General features: G+C 45.2%; 1 protein-coding gene and 2 long non-coding RNA genes across 6 annotated transcripts in view; 1 reads left to right on the top strand and 2 right to left on the bottom strand.

Moving 5' to 3' along the window:
* The window catches only part of LOC144454147 (uncharacterized), a 71,704-nt gene extending 65,169 nt beyond the window's left edge, over positions 1-6,535 (bottom strand). For 3 of the 4 annotated variants that reach the window (XR_013487425.1, XR_013487424.1, XR_013487426.1), the window contains exons 1-3: positions 6,431-6,535; positions 5,271-5,416; positions 4,753-4,883 (exon numbers count right to left, since the gene is read on the bottom strand). This is a non-coding gene — a long non-coding RNA (uncharacterized LOC144454147). The remainder of the gene's footprint in view (positions 1-4,752; positions 4,884-5,270; positions 5,417-6,430) is intronic. The other variant, XR_013487427.1, reaches the window with a different exon arrangement.
* LOC110209312 (cytochrome P450 4B1-like) overlaps positions 1-12,832 on the top strand; it is a 35,597-nt gene extending 22,765 nt beyond the window's left edge. Inside the window, exons 8-12 of the mRNA XM_020987673.2 lie at positions 2,727-2,917; positions 5,246-5,379; positions 7,931-7,995; positions 10,637-10,719; positions 12,186-12,832. Coding sequence (XP_020843332.1) covers positions 2,727-2,917; positions 5,246-5,379; positions 7,931-7,995; positions 10,637-10,719; positions 12,186-12,354 — 642 coding nt within the window. The 3' untranslated portion in view covers positions 12,355-12,832. The remainder of the gene's footprint in view (positions 1-2,726; positions 2,918-5,245; positions 5,380-7,930; positions 7,996-10,636; positions 10,720-12,185) is intronic.
* LOC144457858 (uncharacterized) lies at positions 924-2,716 on the bottom strand. The gene is made up of 2 exons (XR_013487429.1): positions 2,438-2,716; positions 924-2,100 (listed from the first exon to the last, which is right to left on the bottom strand). It is a non-coding gene; the product is annotated as an uncharacterized LOC144457858 (long non-coding RNA).
* Positions 12,833-16,440: the final 3,608 nt, after the last annotated feature.

The raw sequence follows: 16,440 nt of genomic DNA, 5'->3' as shown, positions 1-16,440 counted from the left end.
AAGATGTCAACCAGGAGATGATGATTGGAAATAGGCGGGATTGGTCATCCAATCAATCAGTCAAAGAGCATAAATTAAGGTCCAAAGTGCCAGGCACTGTGAGGGTCACTGAGGATACAAAAGCAGGCATGGGACAGCCCTGACCCTTAAGGGTCAGACAATGAGTACATATATAAGTGTATACAGAATATGTACAACATAATTGGGAGAGGTCACGGAGGGAGTATCACCAGCACATTGGTAGAATAGAAAATCTGATGAAGGGGAAACTTTAGCAGAACTTTGAAGGAAGCTAGAGATGCTGAGAAGTGGAGGTGCAGATTGAGAGTATTCCAGGCATGGGGAACATCTGTAGAAAGGCATGAGAAATGGAGTGTCATGTGAGAGGAATAACGAAAATTTGACTTGCTTCTCCATAGAGTACTTGGAAGGGGGTGATACGTAAGAAAACTAGAAAGATCGGAAGCAACCAGATTATACAAGCTTTGAATAACAAATAGAGAAGGTTGATTTGGATGCTACAGGCAATGAAGAGCCACTGTAGGTGAAAGAGAGAGGAGATGGGAAAGAGAGAGAGAGACAGACAGAGGAGACAGAGACACAGAGACACAGAGAGAGAAAGAGACCACTGTGTCACAAAAAGCCAGGAGCCCAGGAGGAGAGAGTGAAACAGTGATCAGTAGTGTCAAAGGCTGCAGGGAGGTCAAGAAGGTTGAGGCCTGAGAAGAAGCCATTGAGATTTAACAATTAGGAGAGTTTTGGTAACCTGGAGAGGGCAGTTTCATTTGAGTGATGAGGTCAGAAGTCAGATTCTCACTGTCCATCCCAAATGCTGCCACCAAAGTATTCTTGATGTGTTAAAAGGTCCCAGAGAAATCATTGATAAATGGATTATAGAATTATAGATAGATGTACAGAATGTGTGTATGTATATGAATGTGTATATTTATTTATAAGCATACATACACACACACATATTTGTGTCTAATGGTAGCCATGGTAGACAGGAAAAAAATTAAAAAGAAATTATATATAAGTTTATCACATGTAAATGGAATAGCAAGTTGTACATAATAGATCTTCAGTACAATCATTTTTTTATAATATTTTGTTATAGAAATTCTTATTTTATCCCATAAATTTAAGAAAAAAAGGGCCCAAAAGGAAAGATAGCCTCCTGTCTTTGGGTAGATTCTCAATGGAAGATCACTGGTGCTCATAGAGAAGATTGAAGAGGAGGAGCCCTGGGGGCTAATTGCGATAGGCTGTGGTTGAGGCAGTGGCCACCACAATAAAATGTCAGCTTCATTAAGTGTTGAAGTCAGAGATAACTTCCCAATTCCCTTTGACACCACTGGATGTTAGATCAATTTCATAAGCAGTCATTAAAGTGTATATGGTATGTAATTCCCCCATTTGATCCCTCCTCTGAAGGAGGTGCCTTTAGCTTTTGAGGTCTCTGCCAGTAGGGCACACTCTTGGCAGGTCCTGCCCAGCTTTGGTGCCCTCTGTCCTCATGACAATCCTATGTCTCTTGTCTGAGGCCCATCCTGACTATGAATGGAAAGGGTCCTTTCTAGAAAGTTTGTCCTCAGGGGCTGAATACTTGTGACTGAAGACCAGTGAAGACAATTTGAAGGTGTGGAGGGAAGGCCCCTGCCAGAGTCTCAACTCTTAGAATTTACTTCTGGCATCCTGTGCTCAGACCTGGGCACACGAAGCTGTTAATCAAAACAGTCCCTGCCCAGAAGGAATTTACTGTGTAGTTGGGGGAAGGGAGAGCTTTGTACCGAGATAATTATGATAAAAGGGAGGATGGGAGGTGAGAAGGCAGATTTTGAAGGAAGAAATTCATGGAGAGAAAGACTGCTGCTACCTGGGAAGGGGAGGGGATCAGGAACAGCTTCTCACAAGGAGCTGCACCTGACGGGCATGGCAGGAAGGGAGGGATTTCAATGAATGGAGAAGTCAGGAGAAAGGCAGCATGGTGTGGTGCAAACAAGCAAAGTGGACAGCGTCTCCTGAGATCTGGGTTCCATCTTTACTCCTATACTTGTTGGCTGTATGGCCTTAGACCATTCTGAGCCTCAGTTTTCTTATCTGTAAAAATAGGAATAAAAAATGTGGAAATGCAAAATAAAGCTAAAAATGTTGACTGGGGGCTGATTGTGAAAAGTGTGGAAGCCCAGGGCCAGGAGTTTGTCCATTATCCCCCACACAATGGAGGGCTACTTAAGGGCCTTGGGAGGCAGGAGGGGCACTGTGAAGTGGCCCAGGTAGCTTGTAACTAGGGCATGGGAGGGGATAGATCAGTCAGAAGCCTTGGCAAGAATAGTGGAGGCAGATTGTAAGGAGACCAGAAACAAGGTAGTGGCTGGCTTGAGGGAAGGGAGAGAAGGGGGGGGGATGTTGTGGAGGTAAAATCAGGACTTGGAACCTGGTCAGGCAATGAGGAAGTGCCAGGCATGCCAAGCTTGAGGCCGAGTTCACTGAGGGCCTGAGAGTGCGAGGTCTGTGGGAGGGTCTCTGGAGATGGTGTGCAGGTATACTGAGGAAGAGTGAGAGGAAGAGGCTGAGAAGGGGATGAGGAAGGATCCCGGAGCTGAAGGAGGGGTCCAAAATGAAGCTGACCTTGAAGGAAATTTTTTAGGTACAGATAGTTCATAAAATGGAAAATTGAGCTCTGTCTGTGTTCATTTTCCACCCCTCCCTTCCCCCCCCACGAGGATGAGAACAAGACCAGCCTGTCAGACACGGACCTACGGGCTGAGGTGGACACGTTCATGTTTGAAGGCCATGACACCACCACCAGCAGCATCTCCTGGTTTCTGTACTGCATGGCCCTCTACCCAGAGCACCAGCACCGCTGTCGGAAGGAGATCCAGGAAATCCTACAGGGTCGTGACACTATCCAGTGGTGAGGGAAACGTCCCCCATTCCCTGTCCCCCTACTTCTGGCTTGGAGTGTCCCAGGGGCTACAGGAACCAGCCTGCTTCTGCTCCTGCTCCATTCTCTCTGGGGTCCCTGGCGGGGTGCAGCTGGGGAAACAGTAAGTGCTTCTTGGGGAAGGTGTGCCTTGAAGGAAGATTTCAAATGTAAGCACCTTGAGGACAAGTGATTTTCCTTTCTGTCTTCTGTGCCCTCAGCACCCAGAAGGGTTTTGTGCCAGGTAGGAAATTTGTCAATATTCTACTGAATTCAATTGAAGGAAGGGAAGGATTGTTACAGACAAGAATGAAGAATGGCCCCATTCCAGGCACAGGGTGAGGTGTGTGGGCATGGAGAATTCCCTGGCAGTCAGGGAAGGAATGGCAGTTCAGCATGGCTGGGACTAGTTCCAGACATCATATTGATACGGGTTAAATAAAGCTGATAAGATAGATATGGGGATTCCAAACAGACAGCATGGCCAGTAGAATGCAGCATGATGGTCAGACCCAAACCCTCTTGAATTAGGCCCACTGGACACTAACCCATTAGACCCCCTAACTCTAAATCTATATCCATCATGCCAGGCCTGACTCTGCCCAGGGCCAGAATGAGGGGCCATCAGAGGAGGGTCCTCAACTTCAACAGGAAGGAGGTGTGCCTCCCTCTGGAAAGCCAGCAACGATCTGCCTTAGGCTTGGGACACTCAGGTGCAAGGAAATTAAGAGCAAATGATGAGGGTGTTGCCTTGGGGAAAGACTGTCCTGGCCTGAGGTCAGGGATCAAGTCATAGTAGCAGGTCTGCCACTAACTTGTCAAGTGACCTTAACTGCTTTGGGCCTCCATTTTCCCATCTGTAAAATGAGGGTATTTAACTAGGTGACCCTTATCTAGGCTTCCCCCAACCCAGCTCTGACGTTCTGAAATGGACCTGTCTCATTCTCTTCCTCCTGGTTCCGTCTCCCTTCACCCTCCTCCCAGTGTAGCCTGGAAAAGGGCTTAGGCACAAGGATCCTAGATTCAGAATTGCATGGAAGCTTAAAGGCCACTGAGTCTAACCCCCTCATTTTACAGATGAGGAAGCTGAGGCCCAGAGAGAAGTGACTTACCCAAGGTCACACAGGTGTAGGTAGTAAATCATAGGCAGCATCGGAACCTAGTAGCTATAAATCCAAAGTCATTTGTTCTTTCTCTGCACTGGTGGAGAGCTTTGAAAAAACTCAAAGGACAGTCTGGAATGTTTGCTTCCCCAGTTGTTGATTTAAGCTACTAAGAAGGTCCTGAAGCTTTGCCTTTGAACCTCCTGGGTGCTTCCCCTTATTCCCTCATGGAACCCCAAACATGGACTGACTTTTTCTCTTAAGGCATCTTACACATCCCTCCCCACTCCTCACCTACATTAGATTGTCATTTCCTTAAGGTCACCAGTTTTCAAGCTGTACCAACCCTGGAGATCATCTACTCTAACCCCTTCACTTTACAAATGGGGAAAACAAGGCCCAGAGAAAGTTGGAGACTTGGACAAAGTCAAGGAACATTTTTACCCATTTTGTGTCCTTGAATTTTAAATCCAGTATAGCCAGGCTGGAAAGCAGGAACTATATTATGTCAATTTTGTGTTTGCAGGTGGAGCCCTGTATATAATAGGTGCTTCATAAATGTTTGCTGAATTTGAAATATGAAAGTGCAATCACCCCTCTGTATCAGTTAGCCAGGCTCTTCCAGTCTCTCCCAAATTTACAGCCTTGTGGGGGAGGCAGGTACAGAAGAGAACTCCCCTGTGCTCAGGTAGCCCTTAGTCAGGCTGGGATGACAAGACTCACCTACAGGGGATCAGATAGTGTGTGATCAGGAGCTGACCTGGATGGCTCAGGAAGTGAAGATGTCAGAAACTCATAGACTGGAAGCTGGGATGGTCAGAGAAGGTGTCCAGCAAGAGGTTTCAGGCTGGGTCCTGGAGAACAGGCAGGACATATGGAGGCAGAGAGAAGATGGAGGCACTCAGGGTGGATTATTGACAGGAGCAAATACAGAGGTCAGACTTAGCCTGATGTATACCCAGGAGGGCTGGGAGACCTTAGGGGCTGAGGTAGAAGGGTGGGAGGAACAACAGAGACAGGGCTGGGGCTGAATAACTGGGAAGGGTCCCAGACTGAGCATCCCTGAGCTTCCCCATCCCTGCCTTGACGCCCCCAGGAAGCTAGAACATGGGGCTATAAGGAGCAAAAAGGTGCTATGGAGGTGGGCTGGGAGATTCTCTACAGGACCCTCTGTCTTTTCTGGACCCTCTTAAAAGGTAAACCATGTACCCCACAGGGAAGACCTGGCGAAAATGACCTACCTCACCTATTGCATCAAAGAGAGTTTCCGCCTATATCCCACCGTGCCCCAGATCTACCGCCAGCTCAGCAAACCTGTTACCTTCACCGATGGGAGGTCATTGCCTGAAGGTAGGCTGAGGGTGACCCAGATCCTAGAGGTCATAGCCTGTATGGGCATAATAGAAAAAATGCTGGATTTATCACCAGAAGGCCTAGGTTCAAATCCAGCTTCAGGCACTTATTAGCTGTATGACCCTGAGCAAAGAACCTGACTTCTCCTGTGCCTCACTTTCCTCATCTCTAAAATGGGGATGCATATCCCTCTCAAGGTTGCTGTGAGGATAAAATGAGATAGTATGGATAAAGCACTTTGCAAACCTTAAAGTGCTATAAGCTAAGTGATTGTTATTATTATTACTTTATGTTAGGACTGTAACAATAAAACAAAGATAAATGATTTACTTACATTCCATCATTTGTAAAAAAGATCACAGCCAGTCACCTCTAACCACTATTACAGCTCCTGACTTCTCAGTTCCAGAAACCAATTCCTATTACTCACTTTTCTCAGGATGCCTATTAAAAATCTCTTCTCAAAAATTGTCTTTATGTTAACTCAGTTTTCTTAGTCTTCTATTCTGTCCACCTTTCAGCTATCGTTTTACAGTCTTTCCTGAATAACAAAGTCTCAGTCCTTGCACAGATACCTAGAAAATGACTCCACACTCAAAGATTCCATAGCATTTTAAAGATACAGCAACAAGCTTTTTGTTTTCTTCTTGTATATGTCTCCTCAGGGCTTAGCATAGTGCCTGGCACCTAGTAGGCCCTTAATAAATGCTTGATAACTTCACTTGACTTAATATAAAGTCCACTATTTCGAATGTAAAGCTATTCATAACCCAAACCCTTCCCATCTTTCCAGTCTCACACTAGACTCTCATCTACACATTTGTTCCTATTACACTGGCTTACTTTCTACTCCACGCCCTTGATACTCCATCTTTCCCCTCCATGTCTTTGTCCCAGCTGTGCCCCTACCTAGAGTGCTCTCGTTCCTCACTTCTACCTCGTTGCTCCCCTGGCTTCCTTCGCATCTCAGCTCGAAGCCTACCTTTTTTGAGAAGTTTTTCCCAATCCTACTCCCGCCTGTGCTAGTGCTCCCCCCGATCTTACTTACATCTGGGTCCCCCACTGCATCCAGGGCCATCTCCAGTCATCTTGATCCATATCTGGCCACTGGACCCAGATGGCTCTGGACTGGTGACTTTGCCCAGCACGCCCTCACTTAAATCCAGTTCACTTTCATGTCATGGCACCACCTTCCTGACGCCATGGTCCTCTTCAGGAACAAAGGACAAACAACACTTATCCTGTGTGTACATAATTGCTTGAAAGTTGCCTCCCCATTTAGCCTGTGAGGTCATGGAGGAAAATCTGTTGTGTTTTTGCCATTCTTTGTATCCCCAGTGCTTAGCACAGCGCCTAGCACATAGTAGGTGCTTCATAATAAGTGTTTATGAACTGACTGACTGATTGACTGAATACAGTGTCTGTGGCAAAGACTATTGAAACTGGTATTTCCCGTTTCTGATTCCCTCGGCTCATCCTGTGACACTTGGACAGTTCACATCTTCTCTGGGCTTCAATTTCCTCTGCCATAAAAAGAGGCCAATAACTCCTGCCATACCTCCCTCACAGCTCTGTGTGATAACAGGCTCTAACTAGCCCACAATGCAAAGAGCATTTATTAAACACCTAGTATATGCCAGGCACTGTACTATGTTCTAGAGGTACAAAGACAAGATGGGAGTCAGCCCCTGCCTTCATGTAGCTTCTGTTTTCAGAGGAAAACAACATGCACAAAAATAAAATATATTAGACAGAAGATAAAGATACGAGAAAGCATAATACTTGAGGCTGGGAGGTGGGATGATCACAGAGTTGGTAGTGCCAGGGCTGAGTTTTGAAAGAATACGAGTTCCAAGAGGTTTCTCCTAAAGAAGGCACGCAACCCCGGCCTCAAGGATGGCTTGTCCAAGTGTCTGGGGGGCAGAACAGTGAGTACTCCAGTTCAGCTAAACCTAGAACACATGAAGGGGAACAGAATGACACAAACCTAGGAGAGGTGGGAGACAGATTGTGGAAGGCCTTGAATGCCAGGTCAAAGATTTCACAACTGGGAGCCATTGAAAGGTTTTGAGCAGAGGAGTAGCATGACCTTACTTGTTTTATCAGCAATGGAAAAGATACATGGGAGTGGGGAGAAATGAGAAGCAAGGAGACAATTAGGAGGCGACAGTCAAGAAGAGAGATGGTAAGGCTAGGCGAGTGGCTATGTGAGGAGAGAGAAGGGGATGGATGCCAGAATTATTGCAGAAGTAGAATCAAGATGATTATTGCAGAGGTAGAAACAAGACGATGACTTCTAAGCTTTGGATAGGGGATAGAGAGGGGAGAGCTCCAAGGGATGATGCTGATATTTCAAGCCTGGAGATGGGGGTATGAATGGTGGTTCCCTCCATAGAAAGGAGAAGCACAAATGGTTTGGGAAGCTAGATGGTGGGGCTACAGTGTGCAAGGAAGGGTTGGGGGGGATGGCCTGCTAAATGACAGGCACATGTGAGTGTGTTACCAAGATTATCGCCACTGATCTTCTGCTTCTCTCCCTGTTCTACAGGAAGCCTGGTTTCCTTGCACATTTATGCTCTCCACAGGAACCACACTGTTTGGACTGATCCTGAGGTACCTCTGTTTTCTGTGTCCCTAAGGGGAGACTCCACATAGACCGAGGGTGGCTGCTCCCAGAGAAGATGTTTGTCTCTGGACAAGGCAGAGGCAGAGGGTGGAAGATGGGGGGAAGGAGAAGGACTGAGGGAGGATGCCATTTCCCAAGGCCACTCCAGGGATACAGGGGGACAGGAAGAGAGTCTAGGGAAAAGAAAGTATCCCTTTGCTTTGCTCCTCCTGTTGACTTCCCAATCTCTTCCCAAACCATTCACCAGATCTCCTCTTTGGGTTACCTCAAACACTTTCCCAAACCTCACTACTCGGGTCCATTCATCTAGCAGAACCACAGAACCCCCAAGCTGCAGAAGATCAGAGATCTTCAAATCCAACTGCTGTCTGGGTTTTTTGTTTGTTTGTTTGTTTATTTGTTTGTTTATTTGTTTTGGTTAGGCAACAGGGTGAAGTGACTTGCCCAGGGTCACACAGCTAGTAAGCGTTATATGTCTGAGGCCAGATTTGAACTCAGGTCCTCCTGAATCCAGGGCTCTATCCACCCAACTGCTATGTGAATGAAAATCCCTTCTGCACCATCTCTCACAAGCTTCCACATAGACTCTGCTTAAAGGCTGACTTCCCAAGAAGACTCCAATGAAGCCAGCCTGAGGATGCTCATTTTGCTTTGGGGCAGCAGTCATTGTCAGGAAGGTCTTCCTAGCCCTGAGCCTGGGTCTTCTCTTGGTTCTTCCATCTGGGACCAAGCAGACCAAAGCTAATCCTCCCTCCCATATGACATCCCTTCTAATACTTGAAAGCAGCTCTCATCTTGCCCTGAATCTTCTTTACTCTGGGATGCATACGCTCACTTCCTTCCGATGGTCTTCACATGGCATGATCTTAGGCCCTTCGCCACCTTGGTCACTCTCCTCTGGACATTTCTTCTGCTGATAAACGTCCTTAAAATGAGAAGCCCAGAATAGTCCACATATGGTTTGTTCAGGGCAGAATGTGGAAGGCAAACTCCTTATTCATGGGAGTCTCACATTGCAGTGCAGGCCAAGTGTGTGTGGCTGCCACAGCACACTGCTGATGCCTAGATGCCTACTCGAGTGTGTCCAGGCACTAAAGCACATACGGGCATTTTTTTTTTTACTTTTTAGGCATTTGAGGTTAAGTGACTTGCCCAGGGTCACACAGCTAGTACATGCCAAGTGTTTGGTCTGACGCTGGATTTGAACTCAGTTCCTCCTGACTTTAGGGCCAGTGCTCTATCCACTGTGCCATCTAGCTGCCCCTACATATGGCATTTTTCAGGAAGACTCTTGCCAAGAAAGCCTTCCCTGGTGTTCTTATGAAGTTGTTTTGTTTGGTCTGCATGGAAGACTTTACATTTTCCCCTATGAATTTCAACTCCCTCGCTTCAATTTAACTTTCTGCCCCACCAGGATTTTTTTTATTCTCAGTCATCCAATGCGTTTACCCTTCCCTCCCAAAGTGTTATCATCCACAAATTTGGTAATCTTGCCATTTATGCCTTCATCTGTAATAAAACTATTAAATGACACAGGGTCAAACATTGACCCCCAAGATGCTACATCGGAGACCTTCTGCCAAGTCAACATCAATCTAATGATAATGCATTCTGGGTCCATCCAACCTCATCTAATTATAAGAACAGAGACGCTTTAGAAGTGATTTATTAAGATCTCAATAAAATTTAAATGTCTACAGAATTCCTTTAACCTACCAGTTTAGTAACTTTGAAAAGAAGAGGGGGGAGGAGGAGGAAGAGAGGAAGAAGAAGAAGAAGAAGAAGAAGAAGAAGAAGAAGAAGAAGAAGAAGAGAAGAAGAAGAAGAAGAAGAAGAAGAAGAAGAAGAAGAGAGATGAGAACAAGGATGAGGATGACAAGGAGGAAGAAGAAGAAAGAAATGAAGAAAGGGAAGCAGAGAGAAAGAAACTAGGAAAGAAGAGAAAGAAAGGAAAAGAAGGGAAGGAAGGAAGGAAGGAAGGAAGGAAGGAAGGAAGGAAGGAAGGAAGGAAGGAAGGAAGGAAGGAAGGAAGGAAGAAAAAGAAAGAGAAAGGAAGGAGGGAGGGAAGAAGGAAAGGAATGAAGGAGAGAAGAAGAGGAGGAAAGAAAGAAGGGAGAAAGGAAGGAAGGAAAGAAGAAAAAAGAGAAAAAGAAAGGAAGGAAGGGTCAGATCTTGCTGAAATCAAGTTGCTCTTTGTGATCATTGCTTCCTTTTCAAGACATTGAACAACCATCCTTTTGATAATAGAATCTAGAATTAACCAGGTACAGAAGTCAACTCACTATAAACTACAGTTTGTGAATCCTTTCTCTTTCTTTTTTTGAAAGTGGACATGTGATTTGCCCTCCTTTGATGGGTGTAACATGTCTCCTCCTTCCCAAGATACGTCAGATGTCACTGGCAGTGAAGAAGTCAGCCAACACTTCTGCTTCCTCTTTTCGATTATCTCTCTATCCCCTCTCCCTCTAAAACAATGCTTTACACACATTAGGTACCTAATAAGTAGGTGTTGAAGCCCACAAGGAGGTGATTCTCCAGGGTCAGAGCTGGGCTTCAGTCTTTCACCTTCTGTTCCCTGGACTGGGGTGCTAACGAGCTATCTAAGCCAACTTCTCTCTTCTGTCACAGGTATTTGACCCCCAGCGTTTCACTCCCGAGAATTCCTCAGGACGCCATCCCTTTGCCTTCATGCCCTTCTCGGCTGGGCCCAGGTCAGAAATGATCCTCAGTGTGCTGGAAATGGGAAACTGCAGGGAATCCCAGCGTTAGGAAGGAAGAAAGGAACAATCATTTATTAAGCACCTACTATGTACTGTTCTAAGCACTTTACAAATATCTTATTTGATCCTCGAAACAACTCTAGAAGGCAGATGCTATTATCACCCCATTTTCCAGTTGAGTAAACTGAGGCAGAGAGAAGTTAAGTGAATTGTCCAGGATCACTCTAGTTTCCATGCTCCATTCACTACATCACCTAGCTAGATTAGGCCATCTAAGTCCCCCCCCCACCCCTGCAAAGTTCTTTTTTTCCTTCCCTCAGAAGTGCAGGGTGGAGAGGAACCAGCTTTGCAATCAGCCTGCTTCCCACCCTTATGCAGGTAGAGACATGTCAGAGACGAGAATAAGGTTGGATTGTAGGAACAATCGAAGGAATGGGGTTTAGTGTGCTGGACCAGGCAAGTCAAGTCAAGTCAACCAGCATTTATTAAGCCCTTGTGCTCAGGCTCAGTACCAGACCAGTACCTCCCATCTAGCTGGTTTTTAAGAAATGCTACTTGACTTGACTTGACTACTCAGGCAGTATATTCTGATCTAGGTAGGTACAGTAAAATCAGGAAGCCCTGAGTTCAAAACTAGCTGTGTGACCTTGGGTAAGTCATTTGACCTCTGTTTCAGTTTCCTCATCTGTAAAAGTGGGGATTATAATAGCTCCTACTGCACAGGGTTGGCTCTAATGATATGATACTTATAAAGGACTGTGTAAACCTTAAAGGGTTCTATCTATGCCAGCTCTTATTACTGTCATTTCCTTGGAGTCCAGTTTGGGAGCAGGAGGATCGCTACCGCCTAGACCCCCTGTTCCTAGTCGGGGCAGATGCTGATTTCTATGAGTATCACCACGTATTTCTTGTTTGCATTGGTATGATTTACCTTGAGGGCAGGGACCATCTTTGACCTCTCTCTGTATCTCCAGGACTTGGCACAACACTTGGCATTTAGTAGGCACTTCATATGTACTGACTCAGTGGCTGGCTGGCTGCATCCCCAAAGCAAGGTGTAATGCCCCTTTCACTGCTACACCCACTAACTGCTTTTCATGAAGGTCTCCACCCCGTTTTCATTCAGCCTTCTTCAGTTTTTATTAAAGCAGTGTTATAGTTTAATGGATAAAGGGTGGGACTAGAGTCAGTTCAAATCATGCCTTTAAGGTGGGTGACCATGGAGTCTTGGCTTCCTCATCTGTAAAACGGGTATAATAATTCCTATAGGATGTAAATCATGACATTGCTGAGTAGCTCCAATGACATTGTGTGTGTGTGTGTGTGTGTGTGTGTGTGTGTGTGTGTGTGTGAAGTATTTTGCCAGCTCTTGTGACTCCCATGAAGCCAGGCATGAGCTTGTTCCTGCCTCTCTGGACCTGGGACTGAGGCTATTTTTCTCTTGACTCTGACTTCAGGAACTGCATTGGGCAGCAGTTTGCCATGACAGAGATGAAGGTGGTCACAGCCCTCTGCCTGTTACACTTTGAATTCTCCCCAGACCCCACTCAGCCTCCCATCAAGCAGCTACAGCTGACTCTGCGTTCCAAGAATGGCATTCACCTCAACCTGAAGAGGCTGACCTAGTGATGGAGACCAGAGCACCATCCTGCACCTACAAAGGGAAATTTGGGGCAGGTGGCTGGTGAAGCAAAGGCATGGTTCCTGCCCACCCATCTCTACCCCATAGGAACTCACCAGAGCAGAAAGAAAGACAGACATAGGAATTTAAGAGAATATATGTTGAGGGCATATATGCATTAATGAAAGGGTTAGAGGTCATTCAGAGCACTTAGGAAAGGAAGTATAGGAATAGTGGGGAGCTTTGGGGTCTTTAAGGAGGTATACTAGCTAGATCTATATATACTATATGTTTTTCAATTTTTAACATTTTTATTTAAAATTTTGAGTTCTAAATTTTCTCTCTCCCTCTCCTTCCCTCTCACTGAGACAGTAAGTAATCAGATATGGGTTATACACGTACAATCATATAAAACACTTCCATATTAGTTATTTTGTACAAGAAGACTTGAATAAAAGAAAAACTGAAAGAAAGTGAAAAATAGCATGGTCCCATCTGTATTCAATCAATACCAGTTCTTCCTCTGGAGGCAAATAGTATGCTTCATCATGAGTCCTTTGGAATTGTCTAGGATCATGGTATTGGGGAGAATAGCTAAGCCATTCACAGTTCATCAAACAATATTTCTGTAACTGTGGACAGTTCCCCTGGTTCTGTTCACTTCACCACGCATCAGCTCAAGTAAAGCTTTCCAGGCTTTTCTGAAATCATCCTGTTTGTCATGTCTCATAGCACAATAATATTCCATTATAACCATATACTACAGCTTGTTTAGCCATTCCCCAATTGATGGGCATCCCTTTGATTATGAAAAGAGCTGCTATAAATATTTTGTACAAATAGATTCTTTTCCCTTTTTTGGGATGTCTTTGGGATACAGACCTAGCAGTGGTATTTTTGAATCAAAGGGTATGCACTGTTCTATAGCATAAATATATAAATGTATGTATGTGTGTGTGTGTGTGTGTGTGTGTGTGTGTGTGTATATATGTATACACTTACACACACACAAATATGTAGGAGTATACTATATTCGGGCATATATACAGACCATATTAACACACATGTGAATATATATCAATATATAATATCCACATGTTACTTGTCATTCAATTCACTGTCCATCCTTTGTTAATCACTTCACGTGTATAGGGCCCTCTGCTCAGCATTAGGAAGCCAACGATTATGCCCTCAAGGACTCTGCATTCTACTGGGGAGAAATGACATGAACTCAACCTGTAGAAAGAAGAGAGTGCATATGGGAGAAGAGGGGAGCGAATCAGGCCAAGGCATCTAGAAGCAAAATATCCCACTTTCAGCTGGGAGATCAGAGAAGGCTTTCTAGAGGAGGTGGTACCCAAAGCCAAGCCTTAAAGGAAGAGATATTCATATATATGCTGTACAAAGCCTGGAATACCTGATTTATCCATCACTGTCAGGATCCATCACATTCTTCCCTGCCTTTATTTTTCCAACATTTAAATGCTCCCAGAAGCTGTAGCTCCATCTCTGAGGCTGCTGCCTCCCCTCACAGAGATCTTAACCCTTCCTACCTCTACCCCCATTCCCCATTCACCATCACTCAGTAGATATGGTCCAAAACTCCATCCCAATGAAGCCACCCTGGGGTTTGTTCACGTGAACAGCACTTGGCTAGTCCCTGGAAAGCAGACACACTGTCCAGCTTTGGAGCCATATTTGAAGCCTATCTAGTTTGGGAGAATCCATCAGAGCTTGTGGCCTTCCCTTCCGTGGTGGGAAGAGGCATTGTCAGTAGACGTTAGTGAAATGGGTATTAATAGAGATGAGTAAAATACAAGGAAGAGGGTGATAGGGACATGAGAAAAAGTGCTCCTGGAACAATGGAGGAAAGAAGGACCACTTTCAATTGGAGGGATCAAGGAAGGTGTCGAGGAGAGGGGCCTTCAAAGAAGAGATACCCTATATATGTTGTCATTGCCACACCCACAAGAGCACACTCACAGTGACAGCCCATGGATACACTTTCATCAAAAGTCTTTCCAAATACATTACATTGACTTGGTAAACTGTGCAACTGCTCTGTGACTCTGATCAGTCCATGACCTCATTGTTATGAACATTTCTTCCATTGATGTAGATCACAGCTAAACCATGCCATGTCATCTTACCTCATATCATAAGTGGATCTACCCAACAAGCTGGAGGCCCACCTCTGGTCCTCAGAATACATCACGGACATCAATGTACCACGCTGTTGCTGTCTGTTTATTTGCTATCCCTCTTTCTTGGAAGAGGACTGGCCTGACTCCTTTTCCAGACATGAATGCCCTCTATTTTGCACTGTATTCTATGGCTGTCAATATGTAGTAACCCTCTCATTCCTGCCATACATCTCTTCACTGCCCTTTGGGTCCCCTGTGGATATGATTTTGGTGAATTTATGTCATTCCATGGATCATGGCCACAAAGCATACTGGTAAGAGCAGATGAGCTCTGCTGCCAGGAGTCAGTTTTGGGTTGTGGGATAGCTATTCAGTTTCTCAAAGGTAATCCAGCCTGTCCTCTCTCTCCTTTAAGCCCAAGTCCCTCTCAATGTTGATCCATTTGCTATAAATGAACTGGTGGGCTTATTCAGGGGGGCATCCATCTTACTACAAGAAGCAGTCTGGATAACAGGTATTCTTCACCCATTTAATATTTTCCACATTGATTGTTCCACTGACCCCTTTTGAGTGGCTATGAACCAAATTTCAGGGGTGGAAGGCTCAATGCAATCGGCACCTTTAAAAAGGACCATCTGGAGGGGGTCACAAGAGCTAATTCCTCTTCCATTTGGATACCCTTCATTTCAGTGAAAAACAATTCAGTGAGCACGCATCCCCCTGTTTGGTACTGATAGTCAGAGGACCATCAAACCATATTTCCTCCAAAGTTTTTGTCCATCAAAGACGCTCGCGTGATGTTAACACATGCAAGGGTGCGAGCCTCTTGAGGAGCCTTTAAGACCGCATTTTGCTCATTTAGTACAATTGGTTGTTACGCTTAATTGACAAGGACCGCGGAGGGTCCTTACAATCTTTGTACCTTTTGGCCAAGCCTCTGACTGTAAGACATGATTATCATGTGCTGAATAGCATTCTCTGATGCCTCTTCATGACGTGGAACAGATTGTATCTAGAGGGTTAGCCCATCCATCAGTCATTTTTCAGAGAATCTCTAAGTCGTGAGGGGACTCAAAGGTTATTCTTCAATTTCCTGGGAATTCCTGACGAGAGGCCATCCACCTTTTCTTGGCAAACTTCTAGGGACAGACAGACCGCTACTTCTTGCAAAGGTTGTGCATCCCCATTTGGGATAGCTTGGGCGTGATAGGAAGACTTTCTTTACATTAAGGCAATAGAGTCCTCTCCTCTCTCTACACCTTTCTTGCACCACCTCCAGTGCTCTGGATTCTGCACTCTGGGGCCAAGCAGAGCAAACCTAATCCTTCTTGCATTTGATACAGCCCTTCAAATACTCTTACAAGGTTCTCATGTCTCCCCATCAGTCTTCTCTGCCAGTTTTTTTTTAATATGGCATGAATTCAAGGTCTCTGATCTTCCTGATCAGCCACCTCTGGACCTTCACCAGCTTATTAATATCCTTTCTGAGATGTATGGTGCCTCAAATGAAACACAATGCCCCTGATATGATCTGAGCAGGAGTTTATTGGCACACTTACCTTTATGGTCCAGGGCAAGATGCCTCTGACAGCAGGATTAGAGTGTATTGACACCAAACCCAAGGACCACGAAAACCTAAAAAGTAAAAGCAAGCCTGGGCACATCAGCCATATGGGCCCACCCAGTTCTTTGTTTTAAAGAGCTTGGGGGGAAGGAGGGAGGACTGAGAATTGCCTGCTAAGAGGTTTCTGAAGGGAACAAGACCAGAGAACCAATGGGAAGGATGTTTGCTGGTCCCAGTTAAGGGTTTGTGCCCTTTCTAAAACAGCAGGGCAAAGCTTCAACATATCTAGCTTAGATGGTGATAAACTTGAACCAACATGCCAGATGCTATTTATTTTTCAAAAAAAGTAAGCCTTCCCAAATGCACCTCAAAAAGTGCTCCAT

Source organism: Phascolarctos cinereus, unplaced genomic scaffold (assembly GCF_003287225.1).
Source record: "Phascolarctos cinereus isolate Bilbo 61053 unplaced genomic scaffold, phaCin_HiC Scaffold_5;HRSCAF=322, whole genome shotgun sequence".
Taxonomy (NCBI): domain Eukaryota; kingdom Metazoa; phylum Chordata; class Mammalia; order Diprotodontia; family Phascolarctidae; genus Phascolarctos; species Phascolarctos cinereus.
Note: the sequence above shows the minus strand (reverse complement) of the source record. Positions and strands in the feature narration are given on the sequence as shown.